Raw genomic sequence first — 21,714 nt, 5'->3', positions numbered from 1 at the left:
AGGCAAGTGAAATGTTAATTTGGCTATATCTATAATAAACAGAAACCCCCTCCCAAAAAATATACATAATTCATGATTTTGGACCAAAGTGTACATACATTTCTTGTTAGCAAATATCTGTGGCCATATGAATATCCAATTATTTTGTATTTATTTTTTAAACAATGAGGTTTTATTGCGAGGAATTCAACACTTTCGGCATGGACATAGTTTTCCAAATACTGTATGTATATATATATCTGTGGGGGGCTTCAAAAAAAAGAACTCTGCTTTAGATCTTAAAATCATAGGAATGATTCCTCTTGGGATGTACCAAAAGGCAAGCAAGCGATTCAGTTAGTGTGGCTAATGAGGCATTCAATGATTATTGCTTGTGGTGGATGCATACAAATGATAGAAAATAGAAGAGGATAATTTTTCTGGTCAACATCAATGAATAAATATCCATCATATTTTTTTTCTTTTCACAGTGTTTTTGCTCAGTGGACTCTCTAGTGTTCAGTTCTATATACTGTAACTCTAGAATATGAATGAGGTCTGATTAGAAATCTAACTTCATATCTCTCTTGGGCCGAAGAAGTATCTCAATGGTAATATCACGGCCTTTAAAGCGGAGGAATACAGTTTAAATCCCAGTGTCCGCTCTCCTTGTGACCTTGGGCAAATCACCATCTCCCTATGCCTTGTGCACCGATATTAGATTGTAAGCTCTTTAGGGCAGGAACTCATCATTTAGGGCAAAAAATCTATTTACAGCACTGGATACACAGTCATTGCTGTATAATGATATATATCATTAACAGCAATGACTGTGTACCCAGTGCTGTAAATAGAATTTTTGCCCTAATACAGGTAAACCCCGTTATAATGCGCCCCGTTATACCGCGAAATCAATTATAACGCGGTTTTCACGTGGCTCCCGTTTAAAAATTTTTTTTTTTTAAATGTATATAATTTTTTTTTATACACTGCACACACTGCACACACTGCACACACTGCACACACTGCACACACTGCACACACTGCACACACTGCACACACTGCACACACTGCACACACTGCACACACACCTGACCACTGATGGGGACCTGAGGAACATCCCCGCTACCCATCTCCTGCCCCGCGGGCTGTCACGCGGTGACAGGGGGAGGCGGGGACCAGAGGGACATCCCCGCTCCCATCTCCTGCCCCGCGGGCTGTCACGCGGTGACAGGGAGAAGCGGGGACAGGAGGTACATCCCCGCTCCCATCTCCTGCCCCGTGGTGACAGGGGGAAGCGGGGACCGGAGGGACATCCCCGCTCCCATCTCCTGCCCCGCGGGGTAATGGGTGCTGCGGGGGGGGGGAGGGTGATGATGTGGCGGCCATTTTGTTTTTGCGCGACCCCGTTACTAACACGGTGGTCTTGGGGTGGACCCCGAGGACCGCGTTATAACAGGGTTTACCTGTATATATATATATAATAGAACAGAGGGGCAGCTGGCACTCCCATCAATAATAAATTTTGTGGTGCATGTCCTGTAGAAATAGACAAGAGAAAGCAGTCATCCCTAACAAGAGAAGACAAAGGACAGCACTCAAGGGTAAAGGGCAACAAAAAAAACCTGTATTCAGATGGTACAGCACAAACAAGACCAACGTTTCGGTCCTTGCAGGACCTTCCTCAGTGCAGCACTACCCTGACCGAAACGTTGGTTAGGGATGACTGATATATACTGTATATGATCCTCTCTCCACCTTTCAAATAAATATTTACCTGTAGTTACACCAAGGACACCTGTAGGGTTTCTCTCCAGTATGGACACGTTTGTGTCGAGTAAGATGGGATTGCGTTGTGGAGGCGAAGTTACATTCATCACATTTGAATGGTTTCTCTCCTGCAGAAGGATGAATTAAGAAAAAGATTAGGAACGTGATTTGGTAGAAAATGGGACTGCGAGAGCACATACAAGTGAAAGGTGAAAAATATTTCATTTTTTAAAGGTTTTAAAGCAGCATTTAATTCAAAATCATACATATTATTAAAAAAATCTAATCAATCGTGTGGTATTGGATAATATTTATTGCATTTTTCTTTAAATTTGTGTCCACTCGTTATGCCCTTCATAATGATTTTTTTTAATCCCTAAAAACGGAAGAATAGTCATGCGGTTTAATTTGGCTGCAGTGCAGACGGTGTGCTGTATGGGAAAGCAGGACGCGATCTCCCCTAGAACACGAGCACTGGGCGTAGCCACTACACCTTGGGGCTTTCAAAGGATTCAAGCGAAAACAAACGGGCAAGAGGAAATGCCCCTATTTTAAACTTGTGTGTGAAAGTAGTAAACGCTAGCAGAGAAACACTCCTTGCTCAGCTTTCAGAAGTAAATAGGTATGTGCCGTCAGAAATAGTCATATGGTGCAAAACAGGAATGAATGTGTAGAAATTGCAAGAGAGGAAAGCACTGTGTCATGCACTCATTTTTTTTCAGTTGGTTAAATGAATAGTAGTAGTAGTTAAACATTTTACTTTTATTTAGTATGAATATAAAATAAATGTCAGAATCAAAAAGACAGTGAATAATGGTACTGAACATATATACACACAATAAATATACACAGGTTAAAAGTGTGATTTTTACATGGAGCAGTTACTCAGATACTGATGTCCTCGTTAAGGCACATCCGTGCTGATAGGGTTAAGTAAATAGCAAACCTGGGTGCGTGGAGAGGAGGCTAATATGAAGGAATTACCAGGTGGAATAGGACTAGCTGTAGGAGTCAAAACCGAGGTGTACACTGTGAGATTAGCTATAATAAGCAACAGAATTAACACTAACTCAATGTATTCCTATGTAGACAAAATCGCACAATAGCGGTATGTAGGAGTACCTGTATTGAGAACTGTTTTGTCCCTGGTCTAGACCCTGATCAAATCATGGGAGAGGGAAGAGAGGACCCTACAGCGCTAGTCTAATCAGTAAAGTTCCTGTATATTCCGTATTAGTAAATGCAAGATCTCCGTTGGCTGTGGTACCAACAGGAGAAGCAAGTTAAGTGTCTAACTGGCCATGGTGTATCACACGCTGACGTGATGACAATCGTTTTGCGGCATCGCGACGCGTTTCCACAGGTGACCTGAACCGTGTGCCAGTGGTCCCTTATATAGCTGCATGGTTGGTATGGCAACCAAAACGGAGGTGTTCATTAACAGTCTATGGTCTGGGAGCGCTCTATGTATTTGACTGAGCCAGAAGCTGAATGTGTTTGCAGTTATAGAGGAAGAACCTTGCAGAGTCTATCCCAAGTAGGGCTTTTTAGCCCTTTTACAGTCAGTAATATACATAATTCAGCTTTTTTTTGTTGGAGCTCAGAGATATAGATTAAAATGCTGACATTTAATAAATGGATCAACACATTAATAAATATAAATATAATATGCATTTAGGAAATGGCTGCACACTAAGTGTTAAGTATCCTACAGAGGGTGTCTGTGCTAGATAGAAAAAACATATACAATTAAAGAAAAGACCAGAATGGACTAATTATCAGCACCAGACAAAATGTATGCAAAAATAACAGGTGTTTATTGACCCATAACACACAGGAGACCAATGTTTTGGTCCCCATGTATGTCTTTATATAGCACCATTAATGTACATAGCGCTTCACAGCAGTAATACACATGATAATCATATAAATAACAAATAATACAAATAACACATAATGGGGAGAAGTGCTTCAGACATAAAAGTAACATTTAGGAAAAGGAGTCCCTGCTCCGAAGAGCTTACAATCTAATTGGTAGGTAATTGGTAGGATGAAAGTACAGAGACAGTAGGAGGGCGTTCTGGTAAGTGCATGTGCAAGGGGCCAAGGTTTATGTATGAGGTGGAAAATATCAGCCATGGAGCTAATCATATGCTTCCATAAGCATGTGTGTTTTAAGGTGGGTCTTAAAGGTGGATAGAGAGGGTACTAGTCCGATATTGAGGGGAAGGTCATTCCAGAGGTGTGGGGCAGTCCGTGATTAAGGTTTAAGGCGGGAGAGGGCTTTAGATACACGCCTTATGGGGCTAGTGTGCCCAGCCTATATCCATTTAGTCTCCCACTTCAAGATTTCTCTGTCCCAGTCTCTTGTTCTAGTACTTGGGGCTACTCATAGCTACGAGTTCAAATCTCCTTTGTGGTAGGTATTGACATGACGTGCTATTGGGGTGTCACGTTCATTCAGTATAGCTCCAATGTGCTCAAGACATCTGCAGCGAAATTGACGGCTAGTTTTGCCTACATATTTTTTCTTGAATACATTGTACCATATATACCACCTCAGTAGTTTTATAATTCATAAATTGATGCATGTCATACTTTTTTTTTGCATAAATTGATGCATGTCATACTACAGTGTGAAACTGACCTGCAAAACAAAAGCGTGAAATTGCGTGTAAATCAAAAACAACAAGTACAACTATTGCTATTTTTAGTAGTGAACTCACCGAAAATTAACTTCCGGCATCTTTTTAAATCTTTTTTTTTGTTTTTCAAAGCTCTTAACAAGAAACTAGAGTGATTATGAAATTACTATGAATGCTGCTGAAATACTGCGTGAAATAGAGTCCATCCTTTTTCTGACCTCTCTATTTAATGCTAGTTTATACAGTGTAGTTTTTGTGTTTTGGTTTTACAGTTCCGGCACTTTTTTTTTCCCCTTCAAAAAACACCACAGACTAAAACATTGGAACAGTCCAACTCCGCAGCTATTTTATGTCACTATATTAAGTTAAGTGCTTGTGCATTGATAGCTGTACAGATTTGTGATCATTTTCTCTCCTCTTTCTCCGCCTCCGAGCTTACTCCCGGACTTTAAATGGGCAGCGTATAATTAGTATTAATAGGGCACATTATTGAAATAAAGCTCGAAAATCTTTCATCTGTGGCAGCTCATTTCAACATATCTTTTCTCTGTTTCAGTGGCAATGTAGGATATGCATTGTCATGGTAATGCGATACCACAATAATCTATCTTATTTTCAAATTCTAAGTAAAATACGGATTACTAAACATCTATCACTAAAGAGATTGGTGGCTAGGCGACACTTGAAAAGTGTTTAAAAGGGATGTTCATCAACATATTAATAACTATTTTTCTTAAATGGTTTTCCTGAAACAGCTTCCATATGGTTTATTGATTCTCGCTCTCTTTATTGTAATTTATTGTGTAGAAAATAATTTTCATCTCTTCCTGTTTTGGGAGCAGATTATAACCTGGAAGCACCTGGTACAGGCATTGTATATACAATTACCTATTTAAGAATCAAAGATGACAAAAAGGATAGATTTTTTTCTAAGTTTAAGTTTGTGTTGGCTGACCTGCTAGAACTCAACAAAAACCACAAACACAAGGACAGTCTTATAATGCTTGTTTGGATCTACCTCTGCATGTGTTTTAATATCTTAATTTGTTCTCCAGATATTAGTGGCACCAATTAAAGGGGCAATCCTGTCTAGGACTCGAGTGAACCAACAACAGTAGTATATTAAAAAAAAAATTATAATAGAAAAATTGGGCAATAGCTATTTTTTTTATAAAATGTTTTTACATTTTAACATTTCCACAGTGGATGGTTTCAACAAACTATATCAAATGTTTTTCGGTGATAGGACGGTCAGTCACCGCGAGCCCAGGTAAATTGTTAGCCCTGTTCTGTCTTGTTTGCAAAGTAATTAGGTGCCATCATTAGTCAAACAGATAAACAGAAGGAGCTGATTTGCTTGAGTCCAGTGTTTTTTCACAAGATACAAACAAGTATGTCAGTTACTTTAAGGGTGACTGAATCTGTCTGTGGAAGTCAATTACACTGATAAGATCATATATATTTTTATATATATATATATATATATATAAATATATATATATTATTATTTTTTGACCCGTTACGTTGAACTGCCGCTTTCAAGAGAGTAAAATGTTTACTGAGCAGGCATTTATCCACCAATTGGTCATGAACAATATTTCAATGTAGCAGTAAGGTCATCTTTGTGCAGCTATGCGTTGTGGAAATTGCTCTTGTATACAACCCGTCTTTGCATAGGTTTGCCTTATGTAGTATATTTGTATCCAGCTCTTTAGACTATTTGCCAGAAGTCAGGACTCTACCAGAACATGCTCAGAACCAGTTACTATACGGTTGAAACCCCTCTGGAGACACTTACAGGTTTCTGATTTGTGATCTCAAGCTCTAAATAATCCTGCCCCACTGCTTACATTTAGACAGTCATGTGGATGGCAGGCCAGCTTTTAGTTTTGATCTTCATATCAAATGCTGCTTGTAAAGGGGGGGAAATGGGGTGTTTGTGATGTATCCACTCATTACTTTCCTTATAATTAATGAATGTTGCTTGTCAGGATTAGGAGGAAAAAAAACAATTCCTAGTCATTTATGCCACAAATATCCTTCACACAGAAGACAGTCACATAATTCAGGAAGTTCAGTTTGGTAGCTATTTGTCAATCATCTCCAGTATAATTGGAGGTGGCTATGCTGTTGATTGAACAAAATACTACTATATGTCATGATGTCTCTTGAAGCTGTCAAGCTCATGTAGCCTATGAAGTACAAAGCAATCTCCAAATGAATGATGAACTGACTAGGTGCTTCTACCATCGTAACAGAGCTGAAAAGGCTGTTTTTAATTCACGGAAGTGTGAGTTTTGCTTTCCCTAGTTGTTGAAACTGACAACTAGAAACGGAATCAATTCTGTAGTGGTTTATTTAACGTAAATTCTAAATTTTTCTACTTTGTGGACATGTGAAAATCCCCCCCCAATCAGAACACGGGTACTATGACTGCACTTAAATACAAAGATAAGCTGTTGTATAGACAACACATTTCAAAATGAAAAATAAGCACTCTGTGGTTGATTTAAAGTAAAATGTTGCCTCGGTCTCTCTTGGTAACAGACACACACACACACACACACACACACACACACACACACACACACACACACACACACACACACACTCTATCATCTTCAGTCCTTGTTGATCCACTGCTGGGTGAAGGCCTCCCCAATAATCTTTCAGGTACTGCTATTGCAAGCATCTTCTCCACGTTAATACTTCACATTTCCTGATTGAATCCTCCCATCTTACTTTCGGTCATTGTCTTGGTCTTTTGATATCCCTTAGAATCCAGACCAGTATCATCTTTGTCCAACAATGGTCATTCCTTCTTGCGATATCTCCGGCTCACTGTCATGTTAATTTCTTCACCGTTATTTTCATGCCACTGACTTGTTTGCTTTCAAACCCATTCATTCTTTTTCTTGTCTCTTTGGGCAATACCCAGCATACATCTCTCTTTACTTCTTTGCATTGTCTGAAACTTCTGAATTATCTGCGTTTTTATGAATATATACTGTAATGTTCATGTGCAAACATTATGGTTGTAGTTTGCATAAAGTAAAGTGTCTTTATTCATTTTCTTTTATTTGTTAAAAAGACATTATAGCTTTGGAATAGCAATTTGTTATGGTCACACGTGATACATTAAAAAAAACAGTGTCAAAGTAAATTGAAATTATATCAGTGTCTCTGGATACACGAGAGGTTATACAGATTTAGACATCAAGAAAAGCATCCTTGAGAACACTATTTGGTCAACAGTCTTGCCTTAGTCATGTGTTGCATTACATGGATTATTCAACGTCACGCAATAGTGACAGATAACATCGGCCCACATAGAGGGATGTGCAATGCACCTCATACCACAATAACAGTAGGAAGGTGACACATATGGGTACCACCGAATTATGCTACACAAAAAGCCCTGAATATCAAAGATTTTAAAAGCTCATGGTTGTTTAATGGCAAGATCTTCAATTACCTCAAGTGTTTGGGTAACGTTTCCATAATTGAATTTTATATTTAAACAGCAAGCTTGACCCTACCTGTCTTTCTAACTATCGGCCTGTCTCCCTCCTGCCTTTTGCCTCCAAACTCCTTGAACATCTTGTAATCTCTCGCTTGCTCCATTTTCTCAACACCTATTCTCTCCTAGACCCTCTACAATCTGGCTTTCGTACTGCTCACTCCACTGAAACAGCCCTCACTAAAATAACTAATGACATCCATGCTGCCAAAGACAGAGGTCATTACACTCTGCTCATATTATCTCGAACTCTCTGCAGCATTTGATACTGTGGACCACCATCTTCTCCTTCACATTCTCCATACTCTTGGTATTCGTAACAAAGCTCTATCCTGGATCTCCTCTTACCTTTCCCATCGTACTTTCAGTGTCTCTTCTGCTAACACCTCCTCCTCCTCTGTCAATCACTCCGTGGGGGAACACCAGTTCTATTTCCTGGGACCTCTCCTCTTTTCTCTGTACACACTCTCTCTAGGTGACCTAATCACATCTCTTGGGTTCAAATATCACCTCTATGCTAACGATACACACATTTACTTTTCAACCCGACCTTACACCTGCTGTACAGACCACAGTTTCTGAATGTCTTTCTGCTATATCATTCTGGATGGCGCTCTGCCGACTTAAACATAACATGGCAAAAACAGAGCTCCTCATATTTCATCCCAAACCTGGCCCCACTACCTCCTTCCACATTACTGTTGGAAGTTCTGTCATACACCCAGTAGCGCAAGCACCCTGCCTAGGGGTCACACTCTACTCCTCTCTCACATTCAAAACGTATCTAAAACCTGTCGCTTCTTCCTCCGCAATATTACAAAGATGCTCCCATCCCCTTTCCTATGTTGCTCCACTGCTAAAATGCTGACACAGGTCATCATTCTCTACCGCCTCGATTACTGTAACCTCCTGCTGTCCGGCCTTCCTGCTTCTCCCCTGTCTCCCCTACAATCTATTCTAAACGCTGCTGCCAGAATCACTCTACTCTTTCCTAAATCTGTCTCAGCATCTCCCCTCCCCTTCCTATCAAATCCCGCATCACACACTCAATTCTCCTCCTCACTTTTAAAGCTTTACACTCTTCTGCCCCTCCTTACATCTCAGCCCTAATTTCTCGCTATGCACGCTTCCCGACTGTATCTAAAGCCCTCTCCCGCCTTAAGCTTTAAACCTTTCTTACGGACTGCCCCACACCTCTGGAATGCCCTTCCGCTCAATACCCGAACAGCACTCTCTCTATCCACCTTTAAGACCCACCTTAAAACACACCTGCTTAATGAAGCATATGAGTAGAACCATGGCTAATACTATACACCTGATACATAAAGCTTGGCCCCTTGCAGACGCACTTACCAGAATGCCCTCCTACTGTCTCTGTACATTGTTCCTACCTCCTAGATTGTAAGCTGTTCGGAGCAGGGACTCCTTTTCCTAAATGTTACTTTTATGTCAGAAGCACTTATTCCCATGATCTGTTATTTGTATTATTTGTTATTTATAGGATTGTCACTTGTATTACTACTGTGAAGCACTATGTACATTAATGGCGCTATATAAATAAAGACATACATACGTACAGAATCCATCAATCCAGTTGAAATGTATTTATTATTAAAGTTGTATTACTGTTGTTAACAAGTTCTTTCACAATTCATAGTAAAACGGAAAGTAACCTATTCTACAAAAATGACAAAAATGTAATTTAAATTTGCACCATGAATACTTGGTACAGCTAGAACAGACCTGGTAAGGAGACATTTATTTAAATATAGTACGCAACATATAATTCTCACTCTATCCTAATGCTGTGTGCTGCAACATGTGCATTTTTGCAGGCCCATTTTTTGTTATTGTAGCCATTTAACAGCGCTCCATGTGTTTTTTAATTTGATATTTGTGTATTATTTTTTAAGATGCTGCAGCCTACAAAATCATAGACTACTGACTAAAATCAAGGTGGCTGTCATTTTGTCCTATAGAAGTCGATAAGAAGCTCAAGTGATCAATGTTTATTTTTCTAATAATTATTGAAAATAACAAAAAAGAACAGAACGTGACTTCAACACTGTGCATTTCTTTTTCACCTGCTACATATGGAACTGCCTTTATAAACATTGTCTTTTTTTTTTTTAACATGGATTCAGCAACAGAATGACTACTAATCCGATGCGATAGCAACTGCTACTGACTTGAATCGCGGTTACCACCGGATCTGGGTGTGATACACTGGCGACACACTTTATTCGAGCTCGGCTAGTCCCACGAATTCGGGTATACTCGGGTGTATTGAGGTTTGTGACTGTTTTCTGCCCGAGTGCATTGCGTTATTTTCCAGGCAGGGATTGAAGCATTTTATTCCCGCTGGCTGCAATACTGCACAGTATATATATATATACTGCATTACAATTCATGAATTTATGCCATCTGGTAGACACGCGAAGCAATGCAGCCTATTAAATCCTAATCATTATCATTTAACAGATCAGCCGCCCGTCAGCCAGGCATGAACCATGGCTGGGAAGGCAAACGCAACGGGGCTTGTCTGAGGTGAGGAGCGGCGCCTTCCAGGTATCTGCCAGGTACATACTGGGTATTTGCTCGAATAAAGTGTGTCGCAGCAGTACCATGCGCTGCGGATGAATGAATCCCATACGATACATTTTAGCCATTGCTTTAGGGTTCACGATAGGCTTTGAGAATCTGCAGAGCGAATGGCAGACCATTCATACCCTCATGCCAGCCGCAACTGCATTGGTATGCAATGCTTCTTTACATTACAGACGTACCAAGAGCAAGTGACCAACCTGTATGCTGCCTCCGGTGCTTAGTAAGGGCGTGACGTGTCCCACCAGCGAAGCCACAAAGGTCACACAAGAATGACTTCTCGCCTGTTGCAACAATAAACAGATGTGGGATTGTGGAGGTCACAGATCGTTAAAACATATCTATCAAGGCTTTCAGGGTTACTAATTCCTCCAATCAAATGTTTCCATGTAAATATGTCAAATGGGAATGAAATTACCACTGCGGTTTATTGACTGTGATAAAATCTGAAAAGCACCACTGAACATAATTACATACTTGTCAGACCCATAAAAATTAGCTTTATTATCAATGGAATGGTTTTGTACAACTTCATTTCTGTTAGATGCCTTCCAGATGGGGCTGTTTTATGCACTTGAACAGTTTTTATGCATATCCTGATTTTTTACAATTCCCATACATCTGGTCTTTCTAAGTAGACTAAATATTGCCTGGGAAATTTAATATACAGTATATATAATTGTGCTTAAAATATATATTGAGGTGTTAAGGATACAGCGCATTATTAGTAACATCTATCTTTCGTTTGTGTTGTCTTTGTTAACTATCTGTTTAGCGGTATTAATTAAATTATATTGTTTTTTTTTTTTTTTAGCACAAACGAATTGCCGAAGCAATGATAAATAAAATAAAACACGCCAGACTAAAATGGTCGTTCAGTCTTAGGGGCCTATGCAGAGAGCAGCGAATTTTAAAATTGGCGAATTTATTAAAAAGTAGCTTTTTTGGAGAGTTTTATTCTCCATATGCAGAAAAGTGCGAATTCTGCTATGTTTAACATGGATGCGTGTGGCGAGTTTAAATTGGCGAGATGCGCGCTTCAGAAACGTGTAAAAACAAATTCGCGCCTTTTTTTTCCCTTTGCAATGGCCGCGAGCGGCAGTTTCTTGCCAGTTTTTTCTGGCGAGGCAAAAAGGAGACAATCGCGCCATTTTATTGGCGCGAACAGCCGCTAGATGCCGTTCGCGCCTCTCTGCATACGGATATTTTTAAAACTGGCGAGATTGAGGTTCTCGCCAGCCGCGAGGCGAGTTTTACAAATAGAAAAGAAAAATTGGCGCGTTTTTCGGAACTCGACATTTTCTGCTGCTTTCTGCGCGATTTTCTCCAAAAAATGGCGAATTTCGAAATAGCGCTGCTCTCTGCATAGGCCCCATAGTCCCCAAATGTTCTAAAGATATGAAACACTGGGTGCAGCTGTAACCCGGCCTGGAACTCCCTCAATATTTCACACGGAACATCTTTCATTAGGTTTCTGTGCTGCAAACTGCAACAATATTTAGAAATTGGGGTCACAAAGTTATATCAGGTAAGAGGGAGAATGTCAATATCTTTGGAATATTCATGTGAAATAATAGACCATCAAATAACCATCATCATAGTTTAAGGCATGGGTGCTCAACTCCATTCCCTCCCAACAGGTCAGGTTTTTCAGGATATCACTGCTTCAGCACAGGTCGCCCAATCTTCGGCTGTGATGAAGCTGGGATATCCTGAAAACCTGACCTGTTGGAGGAGCTTGAGGACTGGAGGTGAGCACCCCTGGCCTAAGGTGCACCCTAAGGGTGCAGGTAAATCAATAACACGGTATAACCCGGCTCTCTTACTGTATGTTACATTATTTTACGCCAGCATACTGTAACTTGTCTGATTTCTAACTTGATTTAAAATGGACAATTTCTTACAATGTGTTACAATTTCTTTGGAATAAGGACTCGGTTTATAAAAAGGATGGCGTGTGGGGTTACTCTGCAGTGACTGTAAATCTGGCAACAAAAAGGCACAGAGTAGGAGGTGTTTCAGGACGTTTAAATACTGCTGACCTTGGAAAATAATTATTACTGACACTAAAAGGGCAGCATGGTGAGGTTCCTGTTTTTCTTACAGCCTGCTGACTTTTTTTTAACGGATTAATATCCTTGTACTGCAGCTAGTAACAGAGTGTATGTACATATAATTGTAGACGCATACAAATGCTAACGACATGAATATGAGCGTGCATTTGCGCAGACACAGTGCTCATTTTGACTTGGTCTACAGATAATTCCAATTCATTCTTGTGGTGTGCCATTGCAATTTCATGTTCTAGCAAGTGCCGCACACATTTCCAGAGCTACATTCTTAAATCCCAGCACATCGGTGTCAGGCAGAGGAAGCGCATCTTTCAAAAGCATATCAGGGAAAGGCAGAGCAAAAGCAACAGGAAACAGCAACAAAAAAACCTCGAGCAGAAATACGTTTCCACGTGGCATTGGAGACATTAGCAAAGATTTACAGGCCATCGAAGTTTGAACTTACATTGCTTGTCAATGAAAATGACACCATAGGCCATGTTTACTAAGTGGTGCTATGGCATAAGACAATACTGGCTCTGGAAGACACCGTAAGGTCCATTCATTTCAATGTGCTGTAAGGTGACTTATGGCATAGCACTGCTTAGTAATTAGTTTCACCGCTGAAACACTGGGGCAAATTAGAGCAAACAATACACCAGATCTATCAAATAGAGAAAACACGCCATGCTCTCTCTACAAGACTGTTTCTCATGGGTACATCGAATGCTGCTATCGGCCACAGTTTTGCAGCTGAAACACTAGAATGGACTAGTAAAAATACACATCATATATGTATTAAATATGAGAGCGAAAAGAGAGAGAGAGAGAGAGAGAGAGAGAGAGAGAGAGAGAGAGAGAGAGAGAGAGAGAGAGAGAGAGAGAGAGAGAGAGAGAGAGAGAGAGAGGAGAGAGATACAACGTTTATAAAGTACACACACACACACACAAGACAGACACATAGATAACAGCAGACAGACCAAAACAGCATTTTAATGGCAGATTTATTTTTATCAGCCAGACTACTGAAGTTCACGTGACTTCTTTTGCTAAAAATCAATGAGACTAATTCCAAACTAGTAAGAGTTTACATGTCTATGGATGTGTGTGGGATTAAAGCAGCCTAACACTAAGTGATAACACATAGTTTTTTTATTAATGAACTTGCTGGTCGTCATAATGTCACATTGTGATTTAACATTAATAGAAGATTGATTGCAGTACAGTATTAGCAATTGGCACATACAGGTATACACTGCTTTCTGTCACACCCTAAAATGGGAGCACACAGAAGAGCGGTGGTTTGGCCGTCTCTGACATGTCTGGAAAAATAGAAAACGAGGGCAGGTAACGCTCATTTGACTAAAAAAAAGTTACACATTTTCCCTACTAGCTACAGAAGGCTCTACCTACACTAAATATAAAACTTGTATTCGGTGAATACCACCATATCGATTTCCTTGTACACCTCTCAAAAAGGATTTGGAGTTAATTAACTTTATTTGACCCCAATTCTGCTAAAATTCTGTTCCAGGCACCTACTACAGTGAGAAACTACAGTAGTTACTGCTTCCTCCTCCCCTCCCCCCCAAAGTCTATCGCTTTCCAGCTTCAGAATACAATATGCCCATGTGTCATTTATTTCCCTCTGCAAGGACTTGAAAATGGCAGAGAACCGTCAACTTTCAATACTGCAAGGGCTTGTGTCTGAATAAAAACTAGATTCATTCATACTGAACCGGTTTGCAACAAGCATTTTTGCATTATGTGCAACCCTCGTTTCAGTTGGCGCTCTAAGCTAAAGTGTCTCTGTTAGGAGGCTGCTCAGACGCAGAAATTATGACTTTTACACTAGCGTTAGTTAGTTTGTGAGGGGTGTGAATTAATGCATGATTACAGCATTCTCACTCGTATTCTTAACATTTCTTGGACAGGCAAAATGAATCATTGCTTTGGGTAACCAACATGCAATGTTTACATGATAGCCAAGACAGGATGGCAAATGGGTTTTTTCTTAACACCTTGAATTAGTTTCAAGTGTGCCATTTTGCATTCAAATGTAGAAAGACACGGAAAGCGATCCTTTATTTTCTATTAGAAAACAGCCACTGTCCCCTCTCTCTCATTATGGTGCAGACTACAAGACCTAACAACAAAAATCCATATTATTGATCTAACCAAGTCTCCACAATTATTCTTTAGAAGGAAACACCGACGATAAATTACATCTGCACTGGCTTTTCATCTGCTGTTCGATATAAGTGATCTCTCAGGGCAGGCAGGAGACCTTAAATCGTCAACACCCTTGTCAAAGAAGCTAAGAAGAGTCAGGCCTCCCACAAACAGCTTGGGATATTTCTCAGTCAAAAACTTTTTAACCTATAATCTTTTCCAATGACACAATTGTGTCCGGGTAAGCATCTGGATAATATAATTACCAGCCTTGGGTTTTTTTTGTTTTGTTTTTTAAAGTTTATATATTTTTTTTTTAATGAGGCACTGCAATTTATGTCAGGCATATGTGAATGATTTTCCAATTCTGTGAATTCCCATTAAAAAAATGAAATTAAAAAAAAAATTGGAGCAATCAAATATTTTCTGGATGTGTCATAATCTGCGTAACAAATAAAGAACTAAGAAATATTGCATGTTAATACAAATCAAATGTTTAGCAAAATGAAGGGGGGATCATGTAAAAAATAAATGCAAATACATTACAAAGTAGCTCCTAGCTGCAATATGTGGACAAAAGCATAACATTTTTTACCTTGTTTTGCTAATGTGAGCGGCTTTCTGTTTGTGGATGTACACAGCTATTCATGAACTAAAGAATTAGTGTAGTTAAAATCAATGCAAAGACAGATACTAGGGGAATAAGAAACCAGTGTAAAAGTTAGATAGAGAGCAGGAAGAGCGTTAGAGAGAAAGAGATAGAGGACTAAAATAAGACACCGTTAAGATTACATTTTCATTTACAACCCCTAGAACAAAAAAGGACGGTTCAAATTGGACAACTCTTGCTCTCTCAATGTTTATGCTAATGGTGTTTATTAAAACATCTGTGTTTTAATTAAAAAAACAAAACATGGACTATAAATACTTTTTATTTATAACCAACAGGATAATGAACACATTTCTAAACAGACCTGTGTGAGTCCTGTAATGATCTTTCATGGCGGATGCTGTGAGGAAAGAATAATGGCATGTGGGCCAGGTACATTTAAATGGTTTTTCTCCGGTGTGCAGCTTCATGTGGTTATTCAGAGCCCACTTCTCTGTGAAACTTCTATCGCAGACGTTGCATGAGAATTTCCTACATGGAGAAAGTACAGAAATGTGAGAGAATCTAACACGATAACAGGAACAAATACATTCCGAAGCCCGACAAAAAAGGATCAGCCTTTTGAAAAGCTGAGCCGTGGTAAACGCAGCGCCTCTGCTGAAGAGAATTGCAGCCTAGGTCTGTCATGTCTGTATAACCAGGCATTGATTTTTCTGTCGAGGCCTTGCACGTCAGCCATTTATTCTCCGCTTTGCGGTTGGGCCCAACGGGTTTGAAAAATTCTGTTACAGTCCAGTCGCCCCTGAGGCAAATGTGAGAATAGATTTCACCTGTACAGGCCTACACCACTTATCCAGGGCATGTGCTGTCAGAGCAAAGGCTAAATGAAAAGCTATCCGTTCTACTGCTGAATTACATCCCTGCTACACGCCACATTTAACCCTTCTGTGACAGGTGGGTATGCAATGCAATTTGTTGCCACTCCCTTCAACACGAAAAGGTGTAATACAGGTGGTTGGAACCCTGGAAAAAGTTATCGGGTGGAATGAAATGTTGATGCTGCAAATCACGAAGCATTAACAGCAAAAAGAGATACAAGTGGTCAGCGCCGCTTAATTGTTGATTATTGCAAAACAGATGGGTTGGAACTGAAAATAAAGACATGGACGTTGTTGCAGATATATATATATAGACGAGCCTCAGGTTTGAGTGAACCAAGCTCCGCTAAAGATAATGATGATACAACTGGATAACCCAGAAATGCTTTTACATGGCCAACAAAATTGTCAGGGGAACCTGCAGGCACAATGTGCAGGTCTCCCAAACATCTTCACTGCATTTCTATGTTTGCCAGAATCAGTATCCTACAACAGTAGGTCTTTGGTAGGATCCATTAAAAAGCGTATGCTTGACTACTTAACCACTATGGCCTAGATTCACTAAAGGATGAGAAATGGTAAAATTGGAGTTTTCGTTGTTTAACGTTAACTTTTGTTTGTATCAACTTATTCACTAAAGCCATACTGCTCTAGCTGTTAAAGTAGCGATTATGGCATTTTTACTGCGGTGACCGTTTTAACGCTGTGTATGCAAAAGAGTCATTACACAAAATTACTTATTCACATGATATTCACTAAATGCCGATACCTGGTTATATCGAGCTACGGCAAAAATCATCACCAATTTTGTTCACCTAACCCAGGCCGATGTAAGGCCTACGTAATGGCCACTATATACATGGGCAAGATGAGACGACCCAATCTAGAATAGGTGACAAAGGTACATTACATAAACTAAAAAGTTGTTAACACTCTATTAACTCCTCAATAACCCACATGGTCAGCTAGCCATGGGCAACCCATGGCTAGCTGGCCACTGAGTGCTAGAAAGGGGTGAATATATCCTATCGTCACTAGACCAACTGCCTCTGTTGAATACGCAAGAGGATAGTAAGGCTAGGTAGCTTCACTGACTCAACGGGTCAATTACCTCTAGATGAATATTCAAATGTATGTTTTACTAATGTTTTTTAGTTTTATTTATAAGAGTTATGTATGGTTACTGAACAGCACTCCTATTGGATGTTTTTTAAAAGGAAGTAGGGAGTTTGTATTTAGGATCTGGGGCATGGAGAATCGGGTATCACCATACCCAGAGATAACAGATAAAAATAAAAAAGCAAATGCACTAAATGTAGTGAATCAAAAACACGTATTCACTTGGTAGCACACAAAACAGAAAAACACAGTCAAATATTTTTGGCGTCATGGCTTCCTATTGGCCCAGGTGAAGGGACAGCTAAACCTGAGCTGGAGATACCTGTGCCCACTAAGAGGTGTGCATCTCTGGAAGCAAGGGGTCCCCAGAGCATCCTTATTAGTCCTTGCCTAAGGGTGGCACATAACCTAGGGATAAGGCCTGGCTTTGCTTGTCCTCTTTTCGTTTTGTATATGAGGGGGTCCCCTTGCAGGGCCCTGAAGAGCTGAATGACCCCAGCCTTAGAGGATTCAGCACAAAACCTTTTTTGTTCCAAATGGACTAAAAAAAAAACAAAAAAAAAAAAAAACTTTAAGCTAGAACATTTCTACTTGAGTACAGCACGGATTTTGTTTGAATCTGTTTTGTTCTGTGGAAGGTTTAGGCCTCCCGTGGTAAGGAGATGTTTGCCATAGGAGTATGCTAGGGGGTAGTTTGTCTAGCGAGAGGGTGTTTATGTAGTATTTTAGCCCCTTTGGTACATAGTAGGCTCCCTGTGCAGACCAAGGAATCCTTTTTGGCACCAAAAGTGTTCAAATAATTGTCTGATATATAATAATATGTAGAGAATCCTAGAGCAGAGAATCCAGTGTCAGTGCGTCAGAAAAATAATAACCACAGCTGCGGGTCCACAGTTTTTATATATACGTGACCCATGCAGATATAACTGCAATACATGTAATACAATTGAAGTAAATTCGGACACTGTATTTGAAGATATTCAGTATGTATATAACAAATAACTCCTTTTGTGGAAAGAAAACAAGACCCATAGTATATTGCCATGGGGGACTATCCATAGACACACGGCTGTGAGCCAGGGACAGATCCCTAAGTGGCTAGGGGTATGTAACTCCTGTAGTAGGAACAGTCCTGACTGAGTACTGTAGGATGAAATATCAATAACAGTGGTATAGAGTACTCACGACCTCCACAAAGAATCTGTGAGTCTGGCGTGTACACGGCTGAAGGGTATATATATATATATATATATATATATATATATATATATATATATATATATATAATATATATATGTGATTTGCATTACATTGCCCTATAGTAGCCATGTGTTGTGTTTGCATGTGGATTTTCCATGTTCGTTACCATTATTATTATCTTTTATTTATACAGCACCAACATATCCTGAAGCGTAAACGATGTGGGAGTAAGGACAAGAATAACACAAAATACATATAACGGATGCAGAATATGGGGGCTGATTTAATGAGCTTTTAGTGAATCTAGACTAAATCTTTTTTTACGAAAAAAAAATTGCCTTACAAAAACCCACTGTAGCCCTGATAGGTTTGGGCTATTATTCTATCCTCCTCCTGGCAGTAATCCCTGCATAAGGGCAGGTTTGCCGGGAGTAATCATGGGTTTTTCCCACTTCAGGCAGTACACTGAGGCAGTGAAGGCAGGCCATCAGGCTCTGTGTCCAATCACAAGACACAGGGGCGGTGCCTGTTGGAGCTACTTAGGGTATTGCCATTTCCAATTTAGTGTGAGTCTGTCCCTGGAGTGGAAGGGACAAGGGTGACACAGACAAAGCTGCCAGGACTGGCAGGCTTGAGGCCTCCCTCCGGGGAGTAGGGTGTGCACCCCATACCTCCTACCCTGCCTAGAGGGTAGGGGAAGAGCTAGACCCACTCTTGTTGCCCTAGGCTGGGAGTGAGGTCAGAGACATCCTGATGGAAGACAGCCTGCAGTGAAACCTGTCTACTGAGAAGAGACAATAAAGATCTTGCACTATTATCTATACTCCTGCCTGAGAGTGAAGTGTATCGGGAGAGGAGAAGGAGAACTCTCTTGTAGGTACTTCACCCCATACAGCTGGGGCCTGCAGGAGATGGAGGCGCTGCACCAGTAGAAGAAACGGAGGCACAACCCCAGAAGCATGTCTTGTTCTCCCCCATGTCATCGTGGAAGACTCAGGCCTCCCTGTTGCCAGCAGGTACGCACCACACAGACATGTAGCCTGAGCATTAGACTCCCAAGGAGGCCCTATCTGAGATTGGGTGGGGGTAGGAGGGTTACACCACGATTCTAAATGACTATGTTTATAGTATTAATATATTCTTCTTATAAAGTATACCATATCTATCTAACCATTGGCTAGCAAAACCATGGTTTCATTAAAATAAATAGCCATCACATTGTACCCTCCCCAACATACTAATCAATACGAGAAGCTATAATTAACGTGTACAAAAATAATACAGTTTAAAAGCATAAAAACAGACAAAATCCATGTAGCCCTCATCAAAAGTCTTGATAATATATATATATCTAAATATATAAAATTGACATTTGTATGGTTGGTACTAGATGTGGTGAATCTGATTGGTCCTCAGCGTCTGGCCAATCAGATTGGTGGCTCTATGACGTCACACAACTGCTGTCTCACCCAACTGCCACGCGCGCACACACACACACACACAATCATCTTCAGCTCACATCCCCGCAGAAGCATGCGGGTAGTGTCGCCGCCGACACAGATCCGCGCTGGGGAGGGGGAACCACCGCCGACGACGACACTTGCCTCTGCCCCACCACCCCCCACCCTCTCTCAGCACCGCCTCACCCTCTCTCAGCAGCGCCTCACCTTCTCCCCACCCGCTGCCGGCTCACCGTGCCTCAAAGCCCCCGCGCCGACGTCCTCCTCCCTCCCTACAGCTGCGGCTGCCACGGCCGCCGTCCTCCTCCCTCCCTACAGCTGCGGCTGCCACGGCCGGCTCACCATGTCTGAAAGCCCCCGCGCCGACGTCCTCCCTCCCTACAGCTGCGGCTGTCACGGCCGCCTCACAGCACCCGCGTCTCACCGCCCTTTCCCTTCCCTGGCTCCTACCTGCAGCCTCCGCCGCTGCTTCAGGTATGGGGATAGCAGGGAGGGGTGGGAGACATGCAGGGAGGGGGGGGGAGACATGAAGGGGGGGGAGGCATGCAGGGGGAGTGACATGCAGGGGGGGACATGCAGGGGGGGGAGAAGAGATGCAGGGGGTGGAGAGATAACACACCCACTCACCCACCCAGTCAGTCACCCACCCAGTAACTCACTCACCCAGTCACTCACCCACCCAGTCACTCACTCACCCACCCAGTGACTCACCCACTCACCCACCCAGTCACTCACCCACCCACCCAGTCACTCACCCACCCACTGAGCTCTGAAGGGGGGGGAATTGGACATGTGAGGGGGGGGAGGGCCGGAGCTGTGAACAGGGAGGGGGGGGGGACCTAGCTGTTAACACGGGGGGGTCACATTCATGTGCAAGGGGGCCCTGATTGCTGTTGACGGGGGAGAAAGGGGAAGGGGGGGAGACAGAGGGCAATGGAGAGAGACAGAGGGCAATGGAGAGAGACAGATGCCAATGGAGAGAGAGAGAGGGGGGGGAGCAGAGACAGAGAGGGAGCGGGAAAATTCAATGCCGGGCAACGCCGGGTATATCAGCTAGTATATATATATATATATATATATATATATATATATATATATATATATATATATATATTAAAAATCACACGCACACACTTCTATTTTGACCATTACCTTTTTACAGTAAGAACTCAACATATTACATAGTGCAGTGCAATAAGCGCGAGTGCAAATAAGGCTAGGTCTACACTGGCGACACACTTTATTCGAGCTCGGCTAGTCCCACGAATTCGGGTATACCCGGGTGTATTGAGGTTTGTGACTGTTTTCTGCCCGAGTGCATTGAGGTATTTTCCAGGCAGGGATTGAAGCATTTTATTCCCGCTGGCTGCAATACTGCACAGTATATATATATATACTGCATTACAATTCATGAATTTATGCCATCTGGTAGACACGCAAAGCATTGCAGCCTATTAAATCCTAATCATTATCATTTAACAGATCAGCCGCCCGTTAGCCAGGCATGAACCCAGGCTGGGAAGGCAAATGCAACGGGGCTTGTCTGAGGTGAGGAGCGGCGCATTCCAGGTATCTGCCAGGTACATACTGGGTATTTGCTCGAATAAAGTGTGTCGGTGCAGTATATTGCAGGCGCGCGCGCCTGTCGCCTGAGAGATCTGTGGATTTCAGATCACTTGAGACGGGGAAGCATGGTGAACGTGTCA

General features: G+C 41.4%; 1 protein-coding gene across 5 annotated transcripts in view; it reads right to left on the bottom strand.

Annotated features, from left to right (window-relative positions):
• The window catches only part of ZNF407 (zinc finger protein 407), a 452,537-nt gene that overhangs the window by 147,735 nt on the left and 283,088 nt on the right, over positions 1-21,714 (bottom strand). For all 5 annotated transcript variants that reach the window (XM_075585490.1, XM_075585485.1, XM_075585487.1 and 2 more), the window contains 3 exons: positions 15,716-15,882; positions 10,719-10,802; positions 1,757-1,877 (listed from right to left, as the gene is read on the bottom strand). In XM_075585490.1, coding sequence (XP_075441605.1) covers positions 1,757-1,877; positions 10,719-10,802; positions 15,716-15,882 — 372 coding nt within the window. The remainder of the gene's footprint in view (positions 1-1,756; positions 1,878-10,718; positions 10,803-15,715; positions 15,883-21,714) is intronic.

This window comes from Ascaphus truei, chromosome 2 (assembly GCF_040206685.1).
Source record: "Ascaphus truei isolate aAscTru1 chromosome 2, aAscTru1.hap1, whole genome shotgun sequence".
In the NCBI taxonomy this organism is placed as follows: Eukaryota; Metazoa; Chordata; class Amphibia; order Anura; family Ascaphidae; genus Ascaphus; species Ascaphus truei.
This window is presented reverse-complemented; position numbering and strand designations above follow the sequence as displayed.